The sequence below is a fragment of the Perca flavescens genome, chromosome 8 (assembly GCF_004354835.1).
Source record: "Perca flavescens isolate YP-PL-M2 chromosome 8, PFLA_1.0, whole genome shotgun sequence".
NCBI classification, from domain to species: Eukaryota; Metazoa; Chordata; class Actinopteri; order Perciformes; family Percidae; genus Perca; species Perca flavescens.
Window position 1 is genome coordinate 19407015 of NC_041338.1, and position 22151 is coordinate 19429165.

At 40.9% G+C, this 22151-nt stretch overlaps 1 protein-coding gene across 1 annotated transcript; it reads left to right on the plus strand.

Annotated features, from left to right (window-relative positions):
- Window positions 1-985: 985 nt before the first annotated feature.
- Window positions 986-21507, plus strand: ccdc136b (coiled-coil domain containing 136b). The gene is made up of 10 exons (XM_028584531.1): window positions 986-1077; window positions 2283-2346; window positions 9422-9739; window positions 11773-11847; window positions 12873-13175; window positions 14437-14554; window positions 15865-16141; window positions 16303-16434; window positions 18157-18269; window positions 19563-21507. The coding sequence occupies exons 2-10, from the start codon at window positions 2295-2297 to the stop codon at window positions 19573-19575; spliced, it is 1401 nt and encodes a 466-aa protein (XP_028440332.1). The 5' UTR covers window positions 986-1077; window positions 2283-2294; the 3' UTR covers window positions 19576-21507.
- The last annotated feature ends 644 nt before the right edge of the window (window positions 21508-22151 follow it).

The following is a 22151-nucleotide window of genomic DNA, read 5'->3' on the forward strand; positions in this document are numbered from 1 at the left end:
TTAATTTGTTTACTAATGATTTTTAATCTAATAATCATTAATCTAATGACTACTAATGTAAACTTGATTTGTGTACTACATCGACTTACCGCTTTGTGTTAATACAACTTGACCTGTTAAGTTTCACCTTGTGTAAAAACGTAGACGGTTTTAGGCAACGGGTTTCCACGCAAATTTCTATTAAAGTCAACTAATTCGGGATAACAGTGTACTTTCGCAAATAGCAAGCAGTTTGAAACAAACAGTGAGAATTATTTTAGTCTTTGACCATGGTTTAATCTGGTATCTGCATTCCTTCTGTGGCTGTCTGCAACCAGGCTCCTGCCACACTTGAGTGACATATGGGTGGATTGAAGCCAGACAGCTCATTATCAGCACCTTGTCAGCCAACTCTCTCCACAGCTCTCCTTTCCTGTGTGTGTGTGTGTGTGTGTGTGTGTGTGTGTGTGTGTGTGTGTGTGTGTGTGTGTGTGTGTGTGTGTGTGTGTGTGGCTGGTATTGTGTGTGTTAAGGAGACTGTGGGACGACTTCAGCCTCCTTGTCTGGGGATTATAGCTGCCTGAGGAAAGCTGTACAGAGCCACATAGAAGCGAAGGAAATGCTTATAAGCGGACATCAATCTTATTCAGTCTGGTACCTTTTATCCCTTGTTACTTGTTGTCTGTCCCTGAGACATCACTGTTTATCACTGGTACAAACAACCAAATGTAGAGACTCAGACTTTCTGCTTCTTTCTATTTCCGTTACTAACTTCTGTTTTCTTTTTTTCAAACATTTCCTCTTTCAGATGTCTGCAGGTTCCATATGAGAATGTGTGTGACTACATTGTTTGTGTGTACATCTGTGTGCACTTCCTGCTCTCTGACAGTGCTGTGATAGGTATATCCTCCTACTGGGCCAGCCAACAGTTAAGCCTGGCCCTCCTTTCCGTCTCTCTCTCTCTCTCTCTCTCTCTCTCTCTCTCTCTCTAAGCTGACATATTTTCAGACTGTTTCACAGCACACCTCATATTTTGGCTCCTTATGTACTGAACAGAAGTTGCAAGATGTGATAGCAGCTGAAGAGAGACACAGAGAGGTGAGAGACAGACAGAGACCGAAAGATATGTGGGTGAAGGGTAGTGTTAAAAATGGAGGTGAGTGCTTGTGTTTCAGATGCTGTTTATAGTATAAGAGCCACTTTTCATTAGCAGTAAACAGAGATAGAAAGAGAGTCAGCAAGGGGAGGAAATGAACAATGGAGGGGAAATGATCAGTTATCTGCAGTGCTAGTTGTCAGCCTCCACTGGAACAGCCTGTCTGGACCTCATTATAGGTCAATTAATTTGGCTTAGGGGCCAAGGCCGAATGTACACGAGTGTTTGAGGAAGTGTGTGCATGCAGCATGTGCAGTAAAGCACAGATAAATGGTAAACGCTGCAAGATGCAAAGAAATAGTTTGTATATGTTTTGGTGCTGTGATCCTCTGAGCTCCTTTGGGAAACCTGTTGGTTTGTTGTCATATATTCAAATCTTCGACATTGTTTATTAGGAGCTAGACAAGCCAGTTGGAATCTGCATGATAATTTATATATATATTTATATAAATTTAGCATTTGGCAGCCAAATGATTTGCCATTCACTGGAGATCTACTATTTTGCCAACTCTTTCACACTGGTGGATTGAGCTCTCAAATTATTTCACACTTGAAATAGTCTACTATGATATCAAAGGCAAAGTCCAAGATTTCCATATGAATGTGGAGAATTTGGGGGGGGAAGAGGCACTGAAAAGAGGGAAGAAGTTGAAAGAAGAGTGCAAAAATAGTTAACAGAGGGTAAACCAGGCAGTGGAAGAGAGAGAGAGAGAGAGAGAGAGAGAGAGAGAGAGAGAGAGAGAGAGTGTGTGTGTGTGTGTGTGTGTGTGTGTGAGAGAGAGAGAGAGAGATCTGCGCAGGGAGACGGAGCTTCGCGTCTGGAAAACAGCATCTTTCCCTCCACTCTGCTCCTCCCCTCTTCCCTCTCGGCATCTCTCCCACGCTCCAAAGCTCAGCCTTCAGCTCCCCGGATCCTCCCAAATTCTCCCGAGGTATAGTTTGTGTGTGCTGGATTGTGTGTGTGTATATGTGCATTGAAGCCTGCACATGTGTGTGTGTGTGTGCGAGTACTCAACGCTGTGCTCAGTACTTTCCGTGTTTCTCTCTCTCTCTCTCTCCGTCCCTGCAGCTGAGCTGAGGTGGGCGTGTGGAGCCTCTGACCCTCTCTCGCCCACTCTCTTTCTCTGTCTCTCCCTCTTTGCTGCAGCTACAGGGGGCTATGGATGGACTGCGTTTACCTCCACTCATCGAGGAGGCTTTGGACTCTACAGGTCTGTGCAGCTGTTTTGTCAGTGTGTGTGTTTGTTTACCCGTCATTCTGTGCTGTTGGCTGTGGCTATTTTTAGCCCTGCACTACAGATCAGATATGATCGGCAAGAAAAGGCAGAAAGGTCGATGTTTGTCTGTGCTGAGAAAGAGTGTTTACTCCTGAAGTGAGGGATGGGGTGGTGAACTGAGGAGGCGGAGGAGCTGGAGAGAGGTGGTCAGGTGGTAGATGGAGGGGAGATTTTTGTGGGAGCCTGTCTTTATTAGGAGCTGTGGTCGAGCTGACAGACTGACTGACGAGTGGGCATTACTGTCAGCTATGGCTTCTGTGGACATTTGATGGAGGCGACACACTGCCAGGTACAGTAATAATAGATGGCTGGCAACCAGAGGCAAGAAATGATGTAGCTAGTCTTAACTCCAGCTGCATGTTAGACTGTCTGAGTCTGGTTGAGAATTGATTCAATGTGGAGTCATGCATTGTTGGATGTTTTTATAGTTCAGCTTATTTTTTATACTTTACGCTCAGATTGTTTTCAGCTCCAAAATGAGTTCTTGTGGTGGACTCGCTTCGCATGTATGATGAACAGCTGCTGTTAGGCTTGTTTAGTAACTTCATACCACTGGCTGCTGCTGTATGACATTTGGCACAATGTATCGTCACAGAATCAGTACTGCATATAATTGTGTTCAGGGAAGAATGTGTGGAATGTTACTCCAACAAGGACGTAGAGAGTGTGTTTTCTTCATGTTTTGAATGGGCGTGTAGACAGAGCAGCTCTGTGTGGGACACTGCTAGGAGGATGTTTATTGGTGTGGAGGGGCTCAGAGAGAAGCACAGGTCAGCAGCCATTTGACCATTGGCCAGGTTGCCAGAATCTGGCTTCCTTTTCCTGTGTAGTACTGTCCTGAAATTGCACTTTCGATAACAAGCATTTGGCGGATTATCTCTTAATGCCTGCTCTTCAGTCAGCTGTAGACTTATTAAATCACTTTGTTCTAAGTGTTCAGTGAGTCATTTCCTTTAATGCATCTATTATGCTGGGGCCTGCGTATTGACCATAATGTCCCTCACAAGATTGTTCCTGTTATCTTAACTCTAGAGACCTCTTGCCTTTCATCACAGTCTGAGGACTGCTTTTAAAGCTGGAAATTCATAATAAGGATAGACATACAGCAAATGAAAAGTGGATTGAGCAAAGGCTAGTGTCTTTTTGTATTACATAAAATAATAAATGGATTAAAGTGCATTAATTTTGTCCTGGCCGAGGTCACTACTAGCTAGATTTCAGTCTGGGTTCTTAGAAAAAGGTGACTTTGTTCTAAACTGTAGTTGAATTCTAGGCTTTATTTTCGATGCTTTTTCATTCCTGCTGGAAATTAATTCTGCACTGCACTAAATGAAATGCTTCTAAAATCCCTTGACACATCTACCAACAGGAAATACAGATGCTCTAACACAAACACACACTCCCACTGATCTTTGACATTTGCGAGTTGTCTGTGTATCTTCCATATTGTTCCTCCCACTTGCACGAGTCGCCAACCATATCTCTCCATCCTTCTCTCTGTTTTCCCACTCAATATCGCTTCCCCCTCTTTCAATTGCAATGCTCGGCTCTCTTCTGCGCCCACACACGCTCGAAACACACACACACACACACACACACACACACACACACACACACACACACACACACACACACACACACAAACCTTTGCACCTGCCAGTGCCTCAGCCCACACAGCATTTCTCTCCTGTCCTCTCCTGCTTTTCCCTGCACTCCTCTCCAGTGTACTCTCTGGAACTATAACAGCAAAGTTGCTGCCTTAGATAAACTTTGTAGATCTTGGAGGTGCAGGGACCTCTGAGAAAAACAACAATGTGAGATTCTCACATCAGTGTTTAATATGGCTAGTCAAATAAAAACAAATCTTGCCTGTTTTCCTACCCTCAGGCATCCCAGCTTCTTCTCCCTGCACCACCCTATCCCCATTAACCCTCATCAGACTTAACAGGTTTTCAAGGCACTCTGCAGGTCCCTGTTTGTTAAATCTCTCTTGGTTGCATAACGGAAAACTTTTGGTCCATGAACTCATGCAGCTCCTTCCCGCATCTTATTCTATGGATTTAAAAAAAACTTTACTTCTCCCTCGCAGAAATGCTCGGCACTTTCAACCTATCATTAGCGGCCCTTTCTCTCCCTCTGGGTCATTATCCTTTTTGGATTTGGCAGCTACATGGTGAGCTGTGGTAGCCCTCTTTCCTCTGTGATTAAGTGATGTAAAACCTTCCTAAGAGATTGCTTTCAGGTGGGAGGTACTGATTTGTGATCAAATGGATTGTTACCGAATCACTTGTTTTCATGCTTTATACTGTCACTATTCATAACCCCTAATGGAATAGCTACACAACAGGCACATGTACACCCACACACTGCACCACCACACAACCACACATATTCCCATAAAAAGCATATTACCTGAATCAATCCCCTACAGTAGGTACACACTGACACAGCTTTTGTTCACAATGAGGCCAAATTTTATCTCATTCTAACAATGCATCTCTATTCCGTTGACCCACTTTCTCTTATTTCCCTTTGAAAGTGCAAACATGAATTTTCCATTTAAATAACAGAGCGGCTAATTAAGTCAGCCCAACTCTTTGGTGCTTGTGATTCCTGTCTTTTCTTGTTGTTTCCTGCTACTGTTGTTCCTCTATCTCCCTGGAGTTTTCAGGCTCCAAGTACAGAGAGAGAAAGAGACATTAACTTCATGACCCCTGTAGCTCGCTCCTCATCTCAAGCTGTTGAGTCTCACGCAGCTTGAAGTCAGAAAATCTCATCTGATGGTGACTTCACTCTGTGGGCAACTTGATTATTGCAATGCTCTGTCATTAGTAAGGGAACATCCAGAGACTGCAGCATATTCAAAATGCTGCCGCCAGGCTTTTAACTTGCACTAAGAGGAGTGACCATATCACACCAATCCTTGCTGCCCTTCACTGGTTACCAGTGAGTTTTAGAATTGATGTGACTACTTGCTTTTAAAGCCCTGAACTGCCTGGCTCCTATCTGTGATTTGCTAACTCTCTACAAGCCAAACCGATGCCTGAGATCCCGGCAGGGCTCTACTAAGGGTTCCAAAATCTTGTCTTGTCACTGAAGGTGACCAGGCCTTTGCTGTTCGGGCCCCTCAGTTGTGGAACTCCATGCCTGGAGATCTCAGGCAGGCAAGCTCCTTGGCTTCTTTCAAATCTCTTCTAAAGACTTCCTTTTATCGTGTGGCCTTTTCATAACTGTTTTTTATATAACTATTATTTATTGCTAATATTGCTGTATTATTTCTTGTTGAATCTTCATTTTATTTCATTTATATTTTAATTATGGATCTTGTTTTTAATTATTGTTTTTACTGTACTTTGTAACTTGATTTTGAAAAGTGCTATACAAATAAAGTTATTATGAAGGGACACCTGAGAAGATCACTCTGTGGGGAAAAGCAAAAAGTAGATGGAAATATTTCCATGCTAAGCAAAAGAGTGGACAAAACAAGCTTTATTACCACAATGATTTTCCATATGGTGAAGCCCTGGTGTGCAGAGGTCACCATGGAGATGAACTAGTGCATGGCTTTACCATAACTCCTCCTTCCTTGCATCTCTCTTATTGTCTTCTCCTTACCCTTTTGCTCTCTCACAGCCTCTCTGTCTTTTTTCAACTTCAAATATACACACATACTGTATGTCTTATATAAACATCATGTGTACAGCTTAAACATATAGTTATATATAGGCTCATCAGAATTGGGCCTAAAGGAGATCTACACAATGAAGCCTGCTTGTCCCCAGAGTGTATTTACATACAGGTACAATTACAAGTGCATAATCATGCATACATTCATACAGAACATCCAAATACACACACACACACACACACACACACACACACACACACACACACACACACACACACACACACACACACACACACAACACAAATTGAATACCCTTCTTCATTTGATAGGGAATGGAGTAGACCCATTTGCTACATAGAGAGGTTTTCTTGATTTGTACCACATTTAAAGCATATACTGTGGCACCTGATTACATAAAGCAGAATGAAAAACGAACATCAAGATAGTAAAAAACGCGTTAAGGTAAAACGACATATCTTGTTCAGTATATTGCTACCTACTCTATAACACTGTAAGATTTAACTTATACATATATTAAAACTTATTTAATATACATACTGTAACTATGAGTCTAACTGCAGACTCACACTGAGTATTTGATGGAGAAAGGCTTGCCGGTGTTGCCAGGTAATAACAGCTCTGTTGTGATCTGTTGTAAAGTGCATTATTACGCTCCTCACTCCATCACTGAACACCAAATCAGAAGCAAAACAAAGGGCTTGTGTTGCTACATTAGAGTAATGTTTAAATTTAATCTCAGCTCTTACAAATTCTGACAAAGAACACTCAGCCTTGCTTGTTGTCTCATTTCTAAAGTGGAACCATGTTTGCAGTGACATACTCAATGTGTTTTGCTGCAATGTGATTAGGAAGGAATGTGCTGTGGCTAGATAAAGCCATCCTCCCCCTGGAGCTGTAACACTGCTCCTGAGATGACTCTCCTGCCCGTCCCTGCTCTAGTATGCAAGCAGCGTCCTTGTCTAATGCAATCCCTGCATGACTAAAGCCCAGCGCTGTGCCAACGAATGAAGTGGAGTGATCACAGGTATCACTGCAGCTGATTCTGCTGCACGATGTGTTTGACATTCACGCACAAGGTGAAGTGATAACGTTTTCTTAAGAACTGAAATAATGAACAAGCTGTTGGGAATAGCTAAGAAGGCAGATGGTATGGGAACACTGGACGGATAGTAGGGACGGCTCTGTAAGGAGGTTTCATAGAGTTGATGGGCACAGAATAATATGTTGAGGGGTACCACAAGGTTAAGGCTAATTTGTTTGAAAGGAATGCCGTCAAAGGAAGTTAAAGACAGTTGAGAAGGGCTTTCTTGCCCATCATATTAACAGATGTCCTAAACAATTTCTCAATGCCCAGCAGCAGTACAAAAAGTGTATACAAAGTTTGTACATTACTTCCTAATTCTTGCCATGTTTTCCCTGGGATCTGTATCACAGTTTGCTTCTGATCAGCTGTAGTTTGAGCCCATTGGAGGACAGTCTGAAGGCTACAAAACCTAAAACACAGCACAAATCGCTTGAGCCAAGCTTTCCTAGCTATCACACCCTGAGCTCCACATCCTGACGCATTCGGATGTGAATGATATTCAGTGGGGAGCTTTTTGTCTCTTGATGGCCTTTAGCTGCCGCTGGCAATACAAGCAGCTCTAGACTCTCCCTGCCACATGGCTCCAGCTCTCTTCTTTATGACTAACTCATTACACCAGCATCAAAGTTTAATGACAAAATAACCCAGTGCTCATAAAACCTCTCACATGCCTCTCAGGGGCTGCATTGTTTAAATTAACATTATTATGAGACAGGAAGGCTGTAGCCTTCTGCTAATGTCATACAGATATGATAAAGAATATATGTTGTAAGTGCTTGGTTGTGTTGGAGTTACTTCTAGTGAGAGGAACAACAAGGCAAAGAAATTACCACAATAGATGGAAGCATCCCCTGAGCCAAGATCCCACCAGTAGCATCACTCCTAATTAGATAGAACTTTAGTTAATGCTTTACTGTGTCCCCTGCTGCACCTTTTTCTCTTCACATGGCTCTATTCCTGTCTCTCAGCAAACTCCATTCCCCTCTCCCATCCTCAAGCTGCTTTCTGAGTACAAACAGCAATTTTTAGGCACTCGGAGACAATTTACACATGAATGTGTGATGCTACATATCAATTTATTTCTGAGATTGGGCTTGACCCTGGATGGCATGTCATTGAGAAATAAGAGAGAAATGATGGCAGGCCACACAGGCCAGTGTGTGATGTAAGCTACATTTCCAGGGATGAGACAGTAACTGAGGCACAAGTTAATACTTTAACCTATAACTGCACCTGAGAAAAAACTAACACTGCAAATATAATCTCCATTTAGATCTGGCCTTTCCTGCCTGGCAGCAAATCTCATCTGACTAATGGGAATAGACTTTCCCTCCGAGTCAAATGGGAATTTACCGTCATGTTGTTGTGCTGTAAATGATGCGTTCCCTTCTGGTCTGACCTGCTCTGCATTCGTCTTCGCAGCTCTAACAAGCAACAGCTGTTATAATGTCTAATCAGGTTTAGCCCTACATCATATACAATGTCTCATTGGGCTTTACAGGCCCACATTAGCAACCGCTCAGTCCAGGCTGTCTACAAGGAGAAAGAAAGCCAACACAAAAAACAAAAGAAACGGCAGACAACAATGTAATGACACATTACAGTGTAATACAAGAGAGGGATGTGTGTTTGTCACATCATAGTGGTAGCTTGTGTTATTATGAACTTGGAGGTGCATTGCTGAGTGGTGAGTCATAGTGATTGCTTCAGCATACACCCCCCCCCCTTCTCGCTCCTTCTCTTTCAGCATTGTGTCAGCTAACTCACTCCACCTACTGGTCAGAAATGTAAATTCAGTGTGCAAATAGAGGAAAGTAAAACATACCTTTTAATCTTACACTAACATTTTAATCAGTTGTCATCAACACGTGTTATGGATTAAGCATCAACACTTTGATACACTAAACAGTATGACATGTTTAGGCATATGATCTGATGCATTTTGAATCACGTAAATGGATTTCTTGTTTCCTTTCTATCAAAATTTCAGCTCGAGCTCATAAGAGGGGTTGCCAGTAATTTTGTATATTTAAATTAGTGTGTTAAATTAAGGTACATGAGTGTAATAGAGGTTGGAGTACAAAAGTCTCAAATGCGCATTTAATCACAAGATGGTGCTGTTGATTCAAAAGAAAACACAATCTGTGCTGCGTTTAAAGCATGACGGCATTTAGGTTGATGACAGAGAGGTAATTGTCACCTGTAAATCTCTCTTCCTGTCTCCCTCTCTCCCTGCCAGGCATCCCTTTCTAATATCGCTGTCATCTTTTCATCAGATGACCCGTGCGATCTGAAAGCAGAGTGCAGCCCCACCATGGACAACGAGATAACAGCGAAGGAGAGAGGCGTTCTGGAGGAGAACAATGAGAAAGAGGAGATGGACCAGGAGAGAGCTCAGGAGGAGGAGGGGGAAGAGAAGAAGCTGAAGGAGGAGGAAGGTGAAGGGGAGGAGAAGAGGAAGCCGGATCAAGAGCCACTGACAGAGGAGCAGGAACTGGAGGAGCTGAGGGCCCAGGTGCTGCAGCTGCTGCTGGAGCTGGACGACGCCAGAGAGACCTCCAACAAACACCAGGAGAGCTTCCATGAGCTGCAAGGTGAGAGCTCCAGCCTTGGATATGACTGTCAACACTAAGACTGTATGTGTAGATTATTTATTCATTATTTATTGTAATGCTTTGAATCATTAATCTTCCTTTATCACAATCTTTTATCCATTATTTACTACTTATTTCACATCCATCTGACCTGAAATCAAGATCTATGAAACCAGATGCAAACATCTTTCACATACCCTAAATCCTGTCTTCCTGGGGAAAGGTATTGGCATTTAAAGATAAATGCTGCCATTTGTCAACCTGGGTCTTATTCTCATGTTTTTTTGTTTTATGACTATTAATCCTGACAACATTTTACTCACCAGCTCTGCTGGAGAGATTTGTGAAATGCAAACTGTTGGGGCAAGGAGCCGAAGAAGCTAAAGCTTTCCCAAAAACTGCAAAAGAAATCATCTCAAATTTTGGAAAAGTCCTGGAAATCCTGAAGCTCTTGTAGTGAACTACATAAAACTTAATTTATGTAGTAGGTATGTCATGATTATGGATTCAATCTTAACTATTATTGTAATGAAATAAAACAAACAATGACTTTGCATCTTAGTGATTGTTTACACTTTCTCAGTTCTTTATACCCAAATACAGAAGAAAACTGTGTCCTCCGCCTGGACAGCTTAACTTTCCACCCAAGACATTCTCCTGTTTATCACAATCTAGATGAACATGTAGGATCATAAATGTTTATATGCAGTCACTGACGCAGTCATTTCCTCAAGGTGCTAAATGGAGCATCACGTCATACCTTAGAAATGATGAGCTTATCGTTCAGGGACACTAGCAGTGAGTAAGGCCTTGGGTATGGGGGGTCTACAGTGAGCTCAGTGTGTGTGTGTGTGTGTGGATATTTATAAGTGTGTATGAGACTGTGTCTCATACTAAAAGTCATGGCGTGGTGAGCTCAGTTGTTTGTTTGGCAGCGGGAGAGGCATTCCTCAGACAACTGCGTGCATGCTGAGGGAAGCTTCCAGACTGGGTGTCCTAGACCACAACGAGAAATCACTATTGGTCAACTCCCACTGGGAACAGTCAGCTGTTCAGACTGCTGGCAGCTGTTGGGGAGGTGGAATTGTGAAGGTGGTGGGGGTCCTGAGTGGTCAGAAAATGGTGGAAGGTCAGGTACAGGTAAATATCAAGGGTCTTTAGATGATTATATATACAAGCTGCCAATCACAGCTTGTATCATGAAAACGGGTAGATTTCATGCCAGCAGAAGAAACATCTGAAGCACAATGTTGCTGATTAAAGGATCCCCATGACAATTGTTGATAGTGAGTTTAAAATGTTTAAACAAGACTAAGAGTGTACGGCCATGCTAGCAGTACATCTGGGAGGACGTACTGTCACAATGACAATGATCACAATGACAATGCTAATAATGTTCACAATGTTCATGTTAGCAATTCATATTTGCTAATTAGCACTACACAAAGTACAGCTGGGGCTAATGGGAATGTCATTAGTTATATATATATATATATATATATATATATATATATATATATATATATATATATATATATATATATACTAGGAAGGGTAAATACAAGGGTAAATAATAATAATTTAGATAAATTGATTTAAAATGTACAGGCTTAACTGACCACCCTCTGTATTGAACTAGATGCTTTTGTTGTATTATAACCATTAGTGAATCCGCCCGAAGTTTGCTAGAGAAATGACTTGACATGACACACTAATAGGGACCAAAAAGAAACAAGACAAAAATAGCAGCAAACCAAAAGCAGCCAAAATAATCTGCCTAATTTTCTTCTGCTGTAGTTAAAAGTTTAAGAATAAGGAAGAGAAGACGTAAAATGCATATATTAACCAATCTTTGATGGTTCGAACATTGTATTTAACAAAAAGACCTGCTTGTGTTATTCAGTCATGCCTCAAGGTTGAAGCTTATCAAGTTGTCATCTTTCTGTTGGCCTGCTGAACTGACATTTTCCTCTTATCTCTCTCCCCACGCCCCCCTCTCCTCCACTTCTCTCCTCACTTCACCTCTCCACCAGGTCTGCTGGAGGATGAGCGTCTGGCCAGTGCCCATCAGGCTGAAGCCTTCACACGCCAGATCCAGAATCTCCAAGGTATCAACATAATAAAACGCTCCGCAGAAATTCTGTTCTTTACTAAACCCAGACAATAACTATGATTATTCCACAGGAAGAATAATCAAAAATCCAAATCAGATATTGCATATTAAATTTCTCTTATTTGTCAATAGCTCAATGCCAATTTTACTGCTTAGCTGCCAGTGAGAACAATTTGTTAGCATCAATCAATAGGACCTCCATCTTGTATGTCACTGTATGGATTTCTATTGTCCCGCTAGTTCTCTAATGAATAGTCTCAGACAGAAAGTGCTACTTAAGTATGTTGGGATGTGATTGACTGCTTGCAATCATTTGGCTTTTTGATTTGGGGGCATTGTCTTTTTTTGTGACATTTTTTAAGAAATCATTCACACAGAAACACAATTATTTTTCAAAAAGCCTAAATGAGATTTGTGCTTAATCATGAGGGGTCAATAAAACACACTTCAGAACCAACTCATCCCAAACAATCCAGGGTAAGGGCTCTGAGTACAGCAAAGGGAAAAAATAAATGAAGAAAAGAAAAAATTATAGAAAGGAAACCCAAACCTTACAAAGAAAGAACAAGAAAAATGGGGGAAAAAGGAGAAACGGGATAATGTTTTTATAGCTGCAACTTATTTTTCAGTCAGTTGGAGGAATGCAAAACTATTTCATGACGCATCTGCAAGAATTATGTCTGAACTTTTTAATTAAGTTAATTCTAGTTTTATTGCCATTACCTTTTATTGCTCTCTTGTTTTGTGAGAGGTGGAGATGATTTTCCTCTCCTGAAAATACTAAACTAATAATCTGAACCTGACCATGAGAAAAAGGTATGTTACCATAAGTTACATCAGCTCCTCTTTCAAACAGTACCCACGCATACAGCACATGCACACCACACGTACGTACACACACACACACACACACACACACACACACACACACACACACACACACACACACACACACGGATGCATGCATATACACCTACTGATGCAGTCTCACCTACACATCTCCTCCTCCTCTCCCCCCAGCCCAGCTGCGTTCTGTGCAGGAGGAGATGGACAGCCTGGAGGAGGAGAAGGAAAGCGAGCTGGCCGAGGCCCAGGAGGAGCTGCGTGTTGCTCAGGAGGAGGTGATCCTGCTGCAACAGGCGGCAGAGGAGGCGGCAGCAGAGAGGGAGAACGACATCGCCTCGCTGCAGGAGGAGCTGTGTCGCCGGCGGGCCGAGCTGCAGCGCCTCAGCGAGGAGACCCAGGAGTACGAGCTGGAGATCACCACGCTGAGAGCCGAGATCAGCATGAAGAGTCAGCGCAGAGAGGCCGAGAGGAAAGAGGGTGAGGGATGAGGAGCATGGTGGAGAGATCACTGCAGTAATAGAAGAGAAAAAAACAGAAGACAACAGATATACAGTAGATGGATGCCAGAGAGGAAGGATGAAAGACAGAGGGTGGAGGTGGTTTTGGTAGTTGGCACACTTACCTCCTCTTCCCTTACAACATTGTTTAACTTACAGTACATCAAAGTCAAAATACAATAAGTATTGGTTTTACACCTCATCTTTACATCTTGTGTGAACAGCCAGCTGTGACAGGACTATCTCCATGTGCATTATGGAATTTATCCAGCTTACTACTTGCACAAATAGCCCATGATCAGTCTTTGTGACTGATATTATGAAAACAAAGCACAATGTTATGGATGTTCTTATTCCATGCTCACATCATGTTGACATCTTGCAGTCAAGCTCATAAATCATTTGTGAGTTTAATAAACATTACAAATTACAAATGTGATCGCTGAGGGGAGTGGTGTGTATGTTTGTGTGTGTGTGTGCAGATGTGTGTGTGCATTTAGGATACCAGGGACATGAAGTCATGAGGGGGAGGGACACACTTGATACCATCGCTGGGTTTTGCAGCTGAGCCTCAGTAGGGACTCAGGGAGGGGAGTTCATATTATTTCACTGTTGGGCTGTTTCATGAAAACATCACCCACAATTTACTTCATATGCAAGTATAATCTAACTCACAGTGGCATTCATTTTAAAGGAATAGTTTGACATTTTAGGAAACATGCTTATATGCTTTCTTGCTGGCACGATGTGGTTTGACGCAGGGTTAGGTTGGCCAAGACCATTAACTTCCTGGAGTCTCTGCTAGTTACCTGGCAACCGGCCCCAGCCAAGAAATACTCCAGCACATAACCCTCCATAAAACAGCAAAGTGTCATTTTTACACTTCATTTTTATACAGATTAAATGAACAAAATATAATAGTAAATTAGTGAGCTTTAGAGATGCTGGTAGGCGGATTTTATTACGATTAGACGGAGCCATGCTAGCTGTTTCCAGTCTTTATGGGAAGCTAAGCTAACAAGCTGCTGGTGGTAGCTTCATATTGACATGGAAGTGATATCAAGCTTCTCATCTAACTCTGGGAAAGAAAGCACATACACATATTTCCTAAAACTACTCTTGTAAATATATTCTAGGTTGCAATGATGTTAAAGCCTTAATCAGGGACATTAAAAATGAGCTCAACTGACTGCTTCATCTTACTGTAATATCTTCATCTCTGACCGTCCTTGTTCTGTCAGGTGACGTGGACCTGCTGAAGGAGGAGTGCCGTGTGCTGAAGGAGGAGTGTCAGACCCTGAAAGAGGACAACAGACGTCTCTCTGAGAGGCTGCAGCTGCTGCAGAGACAGAGGACATGGTGAGAGGTCAATGACTGCTCACTCATCAGCTGTGCTTACTGGATCAGCTGGAGGGGATACCCTCTGGAATACTACCCCTCCTCACAGCCATTCCTGTCATGGCTCATTTAGAAAAAACTGGACACCTGTTTAAGCACTTCAGTAAAGCTGTAACATGTGGGATTACACTTAAGTGCCCAAACCATTAGTTTATTAATTGATAGGTAGATTGACAGAAAATTAATCAACAACAGTTTTGAGGTTGAAAGTTAATTATTGATCTTAAAAATTTAGTAGCTGTTATGACTGTTATGACTTTTATTTTTATATTTTTTGGAACATACAGAAAAGAACAGACAAATACAACTGAACAAGAACAACAACCCTCTCCCACCCCCCCACCCTCTGCTGTCTTGAGAAAACTAAAACAAACATAAACAAAAACAAAAAAAGAAATCACACCTTGACTAGTCTGTTATGACATTTTTGAACGCATCCCCCGATCTTCCTTGGCAGATGGGGAATTGGGTATACTCCATCTGCTGAGGAAGATCTCGATCCATCGAAAGCTAAAGCTAACTTTATTAATAGCACTAATCAAAACAGCAGTTAAAGTGCTTTACAGGAAGAAGAAAATGGGGGTTAGAAGAGACAGAGAAGGCAATATATACAACACTGAGAAATAAGTCACAAAGAAATAGTTGTAAATTAAGAAAAAGGTTTTGAGTCTCTGAGACTTTGCGGTAGGCTGTTTTAGAGCATAAGCATGATAACCAGAACAGCTACTAATTGGACTTTGTGGTGGGACAATAATTTAAAAATGATGATTAATCAAATTTAATTTATCAAGTAAGAATGTCAAACATGCTCTAGTTCCAGCACCACTTTTCTCTCTTTTGCATCTTTTTGAATTTAATTTAAAAAAGTGTTTTGGTTTGTTGGTCAGACAAAATAAGCAATTATACTGTGATGGGCCTTTTTCATTGTTTTCTGACATTTTATAGACTAATTAACTGATAATAAAAAAGTAATCATTGATTAGAAAGAAAATAATCTTGCGCTGCAGTCCCATTACAAGGCTGGCAGGATACATATGGCGGCATGTCTGTAACAAAAACACAAATAATGAAACAGTGTCTCCATCAGATGTTGAGACTGTCATGATAAAATATCTGCATACACAAATGTTAACAGGCTCTCTGGTTATCACATTAAATAGCATAGCAACCATGTTGAGCCTTTGATCACGGAAATTATCAGCCCCTTTTTGAGCTATTTCAGCTGGAGTTGAAAGTATGTTGTATTCTTCACCATGACTCCTTTCGTCCAGCTCCAGTGTCTACCTGTCACTGAAAGAGGAGGACGCAGAGGAGGGCACAGAGGGGAAGGAGATGGGAATTGGCTCGGATGAGGTCATGACAGAGAGTTACATGACCATGGCCCAGTCTGAGAACTGTCGCCTCGTGGACGCGTCCATCCAGAAGAATATTTCGTTTGATGGAAAGCCCATGACACCAACCGGCTGGAACGGAGGCATCGGGGAGATCTTCTCCCTGAGGGACCAGCTCAAACAGGCAGAGGAGAAGGCCTCACAGGTTCAGAGAGAGGTATGAGGAGTTTATGATAAAATGAATAAAACATGGACAGATTTGGGTCAACCGTTATTAGCAAATTCTGTTTTTGATTTTTGTTATGAAGATTTCAATCAAATACACACACAAGTTGATTGTAAGGAAAAGACTAAGAATGTGCTCTCTGTGTCCTCCAGTGTAATGGTCTGAAGATGGAGCTGCAGGAGCTGCAGGTACTGTATGACTGCAGCCAGAGGGAGAGAGCAGAGCTGGAGGAGGAGCTGCAGCACTGCAAGGCAGAGCTGGAGAAGCTGTCAGGGGGGGCTCAGGTGAGAGACAGACATGAATAATACTACCGTTGGTATCAGAAGTAGGGAAACTGATTTAAATGTTATATAACTATAAGTGATTAATGATAATCTTTAGGACATTTAAGTTGTTTGGTTAGTGTTGCAATCCTAAAGCATCATTAGAGCAGGTTGTGTTGTTTCTCAATTCTTTTATTTTAAATTTAATGTGAACTTGTTCTAGAAGTAGTATTGAGAACTTCCAGCCGTGATTACTACACAATTAAAGAACGCTTTTTCTTTGCACCCACACTGTCAATTAACACATAACACGGCTAACATCACACCTACTGTATCCTGTCTGTTGAGCCCCCTTTCTGTGTATCTCATACTGTAGCAATATATGTTTGGATATAGACTGGCCTGGCCTGGCCTGGCCTGGCCTGGCCTGGCCTGGCCTGTCAGCCCATATCAGTATTTATTGTGTGCTTAGGGCTGGGGCACCTCCCCCCCCCCCCCCCCCCCCCACTGTGTCTGTGTTTCAACTCTTCTGTGACAGCAATGCCTTTTTACTGTTGGACAAAAACACAATATCTGAATAAAGGCATTCAGGCATCTAGCAAAGAATGCCTATTATATAATGAAATCCTTTTTAGGCGTCAGATATTGTTAAACAGAGAAAAAGTAATGAAAGGACCTTTTCCCACCTTAACACTGGTTTCTGTTGATTTTTATAAGGTGCTGTGTGAAACTCCACTTGCAAAATTGCCTGAAATAGGTAACTGAAACAATAAACAGCATTTCCTGTTTCAAAGTTGCACTACAGTATTGTTGCATAATATGTGTTTGAAAGCATGGATAGTTTTTCATGTTTTCAAGCGCTCACGGTAAAATCCCAAACTCTTAAGTTGAACATTCTTAATGCAATAACCAAAGTACCAAATTCATTTTCCTTTTGAGAATACAGTTTGTGAATGCAGCACAATGTGACACACAGTTTTGACTGCATTACCACACAGACTCAATATTCTGCAAGTTGATTTTCCTACAGTTTTAAAAGCAATGGATACCAATGACTACCTTAAGGAAAGAAAATACGCATCCAAAAATCTTAAAAAACAAATAACAAAACTAAGCTATGTTTGTAAATTGGTAAGAATCAATGTAAATACTGTATGTATGTTGGTCCTTTGTATTTTATGTAATAAGAAACAAACAGAACTAAAATCTGTGTTTTGTCTACAACAGTCATAATGAGATGTCTCTGCGTTATGTCAAACTGTCTCCCCGTGCCTGTCTCTGATGCTGTCCTTGTTCTCTGAATGTCCATGACCTCTCAGCCTGTACAATTACAAATTTAGCAAAACGTAAAAACAAATGAACTATAAAATGAGGATAGAGAGACAAAAATACCACAGTATGCTAGTCGCAACCTTCATGTTGTATGTCTTTCTTTCTTTGTCACCATAACATCACACACAGCCAATAAATGCCTCACAGGACTGCTCACACATATTCACATTGAGTTGATGTTTATGTCACCTTAAAGTTATGCATTGTTTATTTAACAGGGAATGTAAATCACTCCATCACAACCCTTCCCCTTGATATCAAAGCCATAGACCATGTCACACTTTTTTTTATTTAGTGATTTGTAGTGGTGGTCCATTTATATGTGTGTTTTTATTATTTGGATACTTCAATCCATCCATTCATTCATTCCCTTCATTTCCATGGTCCTGTTTGTTTTTATTCCCTCCTCAGAGATTCATCCATGCGTCTGAGCACCCTGTTCTCTCCATCCCCTTCATAGGAATAATTGTAATATTGGCTGTGGTCTGGTGCTGGTTGTCGGAGCTGGCGTCCCAGAGGGCAAGGTATGGGAGGAGCTTATCTCTATCTGATGCGTAATGCTGCATATGGTTCTTGATGATTAAAGAGTCAGTTCACCCAAATAACATAAATCTATAGTTTCTCACATCTCATATCTAACTATGCAGATAGTTTGGGTTTTATTTGCTCAGGTTCTAAGATATCAGTTTGCGAGAATTCTGTCTTACCTGATACAATAGGTGGACATCATTTTGTTCCTGTTTACTCTGGATAATTCACAGAAAACTGTTTACGGACTATAGATAGATAGTGTATTCTGTGGATTATCCAGAATAATCAGGACCTTTTTCTTAAACAAGAAGAAAACTTTTATTTGGGTGGAGGCGGAAATATCTCAAAACCTGGGCATGGCATCTGCATGGCTCGATACTGCAAGAGGTAAGTGAGAAAATAGGTTTTTAGATTAATTTGGAGTGGCAATTGTTATGGGAAGGTCTAGACTAAATTGGCCTGGGAAAACCTTCAGTGAATGAAGATATGAAACATTTACGGTAAATGGACGTGGGACGGGTGGGCAGTTTGGCAAATTAGAACAAAATATTTCCATGAATGGCACCGAAGTCATTTACAGGTAATAGTTTAATATTTTGGATAATAAGCTACAGCATGCTTTCTTGCCAATAGTTAGAGAAGATTGATACCGCACTCATGTCTGTGTGTTAAATATGAATTTACAGGTTAGCTAAGCTTAACATAAAGACTGGAAACAACTAGCCTCTGTACAAAATTCAAAAATACTTCAACTAGCACATCTGAAGCTCAGTACTTTACACATTGTTTGTTGTTGGTTTAAACTTTAATCGGTACACAATAAAACATTTAAAAACAACTATTTGTGGTCTTTGGGGGAGTTAAAGCTGTAAATTGCTAATTGTTGGCCTGTAAGCGCTGCAACTTCTCTGAGTCTTCGTTGTCACCACAACCTGCAGAGACAGCATTTAAGTTCTGGGCGGACAGATAAACTGTTGTTCGTCAAGAAATAGCAATAGCGCGTTAATTAACAAATTGTTGTTTTTATAATTCTAATTGTGTAAAGATTCAACAAACAAAAAATGTTATGCTAAGCTAAGCTAATCCTCTCCTGGCTTCATCTTCATATTTAATGTATACAGACAGAGAGAGTGGTTACAATCTTCTCATCTCACTCTGTAAGAATGCGATTAAGCTTAATTCCTAAAATATCAAACTATTCCTTTAAAAGCCCAATACAGTTTATCTTTGGCTGATGGATAGCCTCTACTGACTCTTAACACCACTCTTATCCTATCTTCCTTCAGGGGAGTGAGGTAGGTTGGAACTCCATTTTGACTATCACTGCAGCCACAGCAGTGCTACTAATGATGACTAGCTTGTTGAGAGCCCTCGTCCGATGTTGACTGGATGGGCAACAACTGCACAGGGACAGACGTCTGCTTCAGACCAGCCCTCGTTCTCTCCTGCCATGTCTATAGACTGAACTGGATTTCTCTTATTGCGATAGAGCTGACAGCGGTGTAGTACAAAATGTATGGGAAATGTTGTCGCTAATGAAAAGGTACTACATGCACTGAGAACGATGCGCTCAGTCGCATTTAAGACTGAAGATGATGATGAGTTGACCTGCAGAGCGCCCAACATGAGGACCGATCTCACTCCACTAAATGTATGCTAGTGCTGTGACACTCTTCCTCTGTGTCTGTGAATATTATTTTTCTCTCCTTTAGCTAACAATGTGATAAAAATGAAGGTTTTGATTATTAATGTGCACCAACAGGTTTTCAAATTATGTAACCATTATTTATTTATTTGTTTGTTTGTTTAAATATTTCATTTCATAGTTACATAGTTCATAGTGGTCTCTGATAATAATGACAAACACGGAGTCTGGAGATTTAATGCACTGAAATCCCTGATATGTAGGCCTACGTATGCTCTTTATATTAACAAAATGAGCAGTTTGTAAATTAGTTGACTATTAACTTCTTGTTGTTTTCCCCCAAATACTGAATGCAATATATTCCACGTACTACAAAACTGGATTAAATGTCACAAAATCTCCATGAATTAACATCAGCATAACATTCCGAACTATCATGCCACTGTATTTCTGCCCCACACTTTGGAATATCAACTTGATTTCCTTAAAATGTAAACACCAATGATATGCTACAAGAGCAGGTATGGCTAACTAAACACCTGTCGTTCTAAACTCAGTGATGTTTACAGGGGCGGGGCTAGAAGGAGGTGGCACTGGCTCTCCCTGAAATATGATTGACCCCCCCAATCCATTGAGCTAGAGTGCAGTCAATCTGACAATTGTGATTTCCATTGAATCAGAGTACTGTCACTTGGCCGCCTATTCTGCTAATCTTCCCAGCCCTTGTCACATGACCAATTCATGTTTCCATGATGATTATCCAAAATTATGATACCATGGAATAAGCACTGGAATTGTTTTTTTCTTTTTTAAAGTGGCAGACTGAGCCTATAAAAAAAGTCTATTGTATTCAGATATATAGTTTGTTTAAAATGAAAACAAGTGAAACTAATAATACATGTGATGTTTTATTTAGCAGAATTACATTGTGTTGTTCTATCCTATCCAATATTTCCTGTATTTCTAAGCATATTTTCTATGCTGTATTCTGATAAAATGTTCCCCCTTCCCCCTGGGACCCCCTGACTGATTATTGGTCCCCCTGTGCCACCCCACTCCTAGAATCGCCCCTGGATGTTTAATCCCTCTTGGGTGGAGTCTGCTCCTCTTTATAGTGTTGTTCAGTTATGTGCTTTGCTCCAGGCTCTGTCACTTCTGCCTGCCTCAAGTGTCTCGTGTCTTACTCTGAAATCAAACAACTCCTGCCTTCCTCTTTAATTCTCAGTTCAACCAAGATGCCAGAAAGTCTGTGCAGTATTTCTGGTTTATCTAACCTGCCTGCAGCTCACTTTGTGATCAATTCTAAAATCTTACACCCACAGCTGCATCGTTAAACTTACAAATATGGTTTGCTGTAGTTTTGTTATGTGCTAGTAAAGATATCTCAGCAAATTTGGGAGTAAATTGTAGGATAATTAAGCTATATTATTATGTTTTCTAACATTTCGCTGTGTAGAAATAAACTTTTGTTCCTCTCCAGCAGGATTTAAATGGCTAGTGTATTGTTATTTTGATTTTCTGGTGATCGCAGGTTGTTCTAGGTACTCAGTGGGTGAATGTCGACTGCCAGCGTTCCCTTGTTTACTGACGACACGCTTTACGTAACAAACTGCAGATCTGATAAACACACGTCTGAAGTGAAAGAACTAACAGGGTTGGATAGTTGTGAGGGCATTTTAGAAATTGGTATAGCTCCAAAATATGTCAATAGGAAGGTGTCAGAAAAAAGTTTGTTTAAGCATTAATTACAAAAAAATATATGTGGAAGGACTCTGATTATTGTTTACATTTGTGAAACGTTTTTTTGGTGAAAATAGTTTAGAACTGAAAAAAGCATGCTAGAAAACAAATAGAAGCACAATATATTATTTATGTTGATTCTTTGTATTTCATGTAAATAGTTATGACATATATGGGAGAGATATTTCTTAAATCCATTTGTACTGGCTTTGTAGAAAGTTTATTCTATTTTGAAAGAGCATCGTATATTTGATAGCCAAAATGTGTAAATGTTTATTTATGGTGACATTATTCAGAACTGCTAACACTGCTAATCATTTCCAGTGTAGTCATTGCATGCATTTTGATTGCATTTGACCTTAGTTGCTAGAAAGACCAATACGGCTCGTTAATTTCAGAAATGTATTCAAATCTTTTCTGAAACATTTGTCATTAAACAGAACCTTGATAAGCAAAGCCTGACCAATGTTATTTCTGCCTATGAAAACAC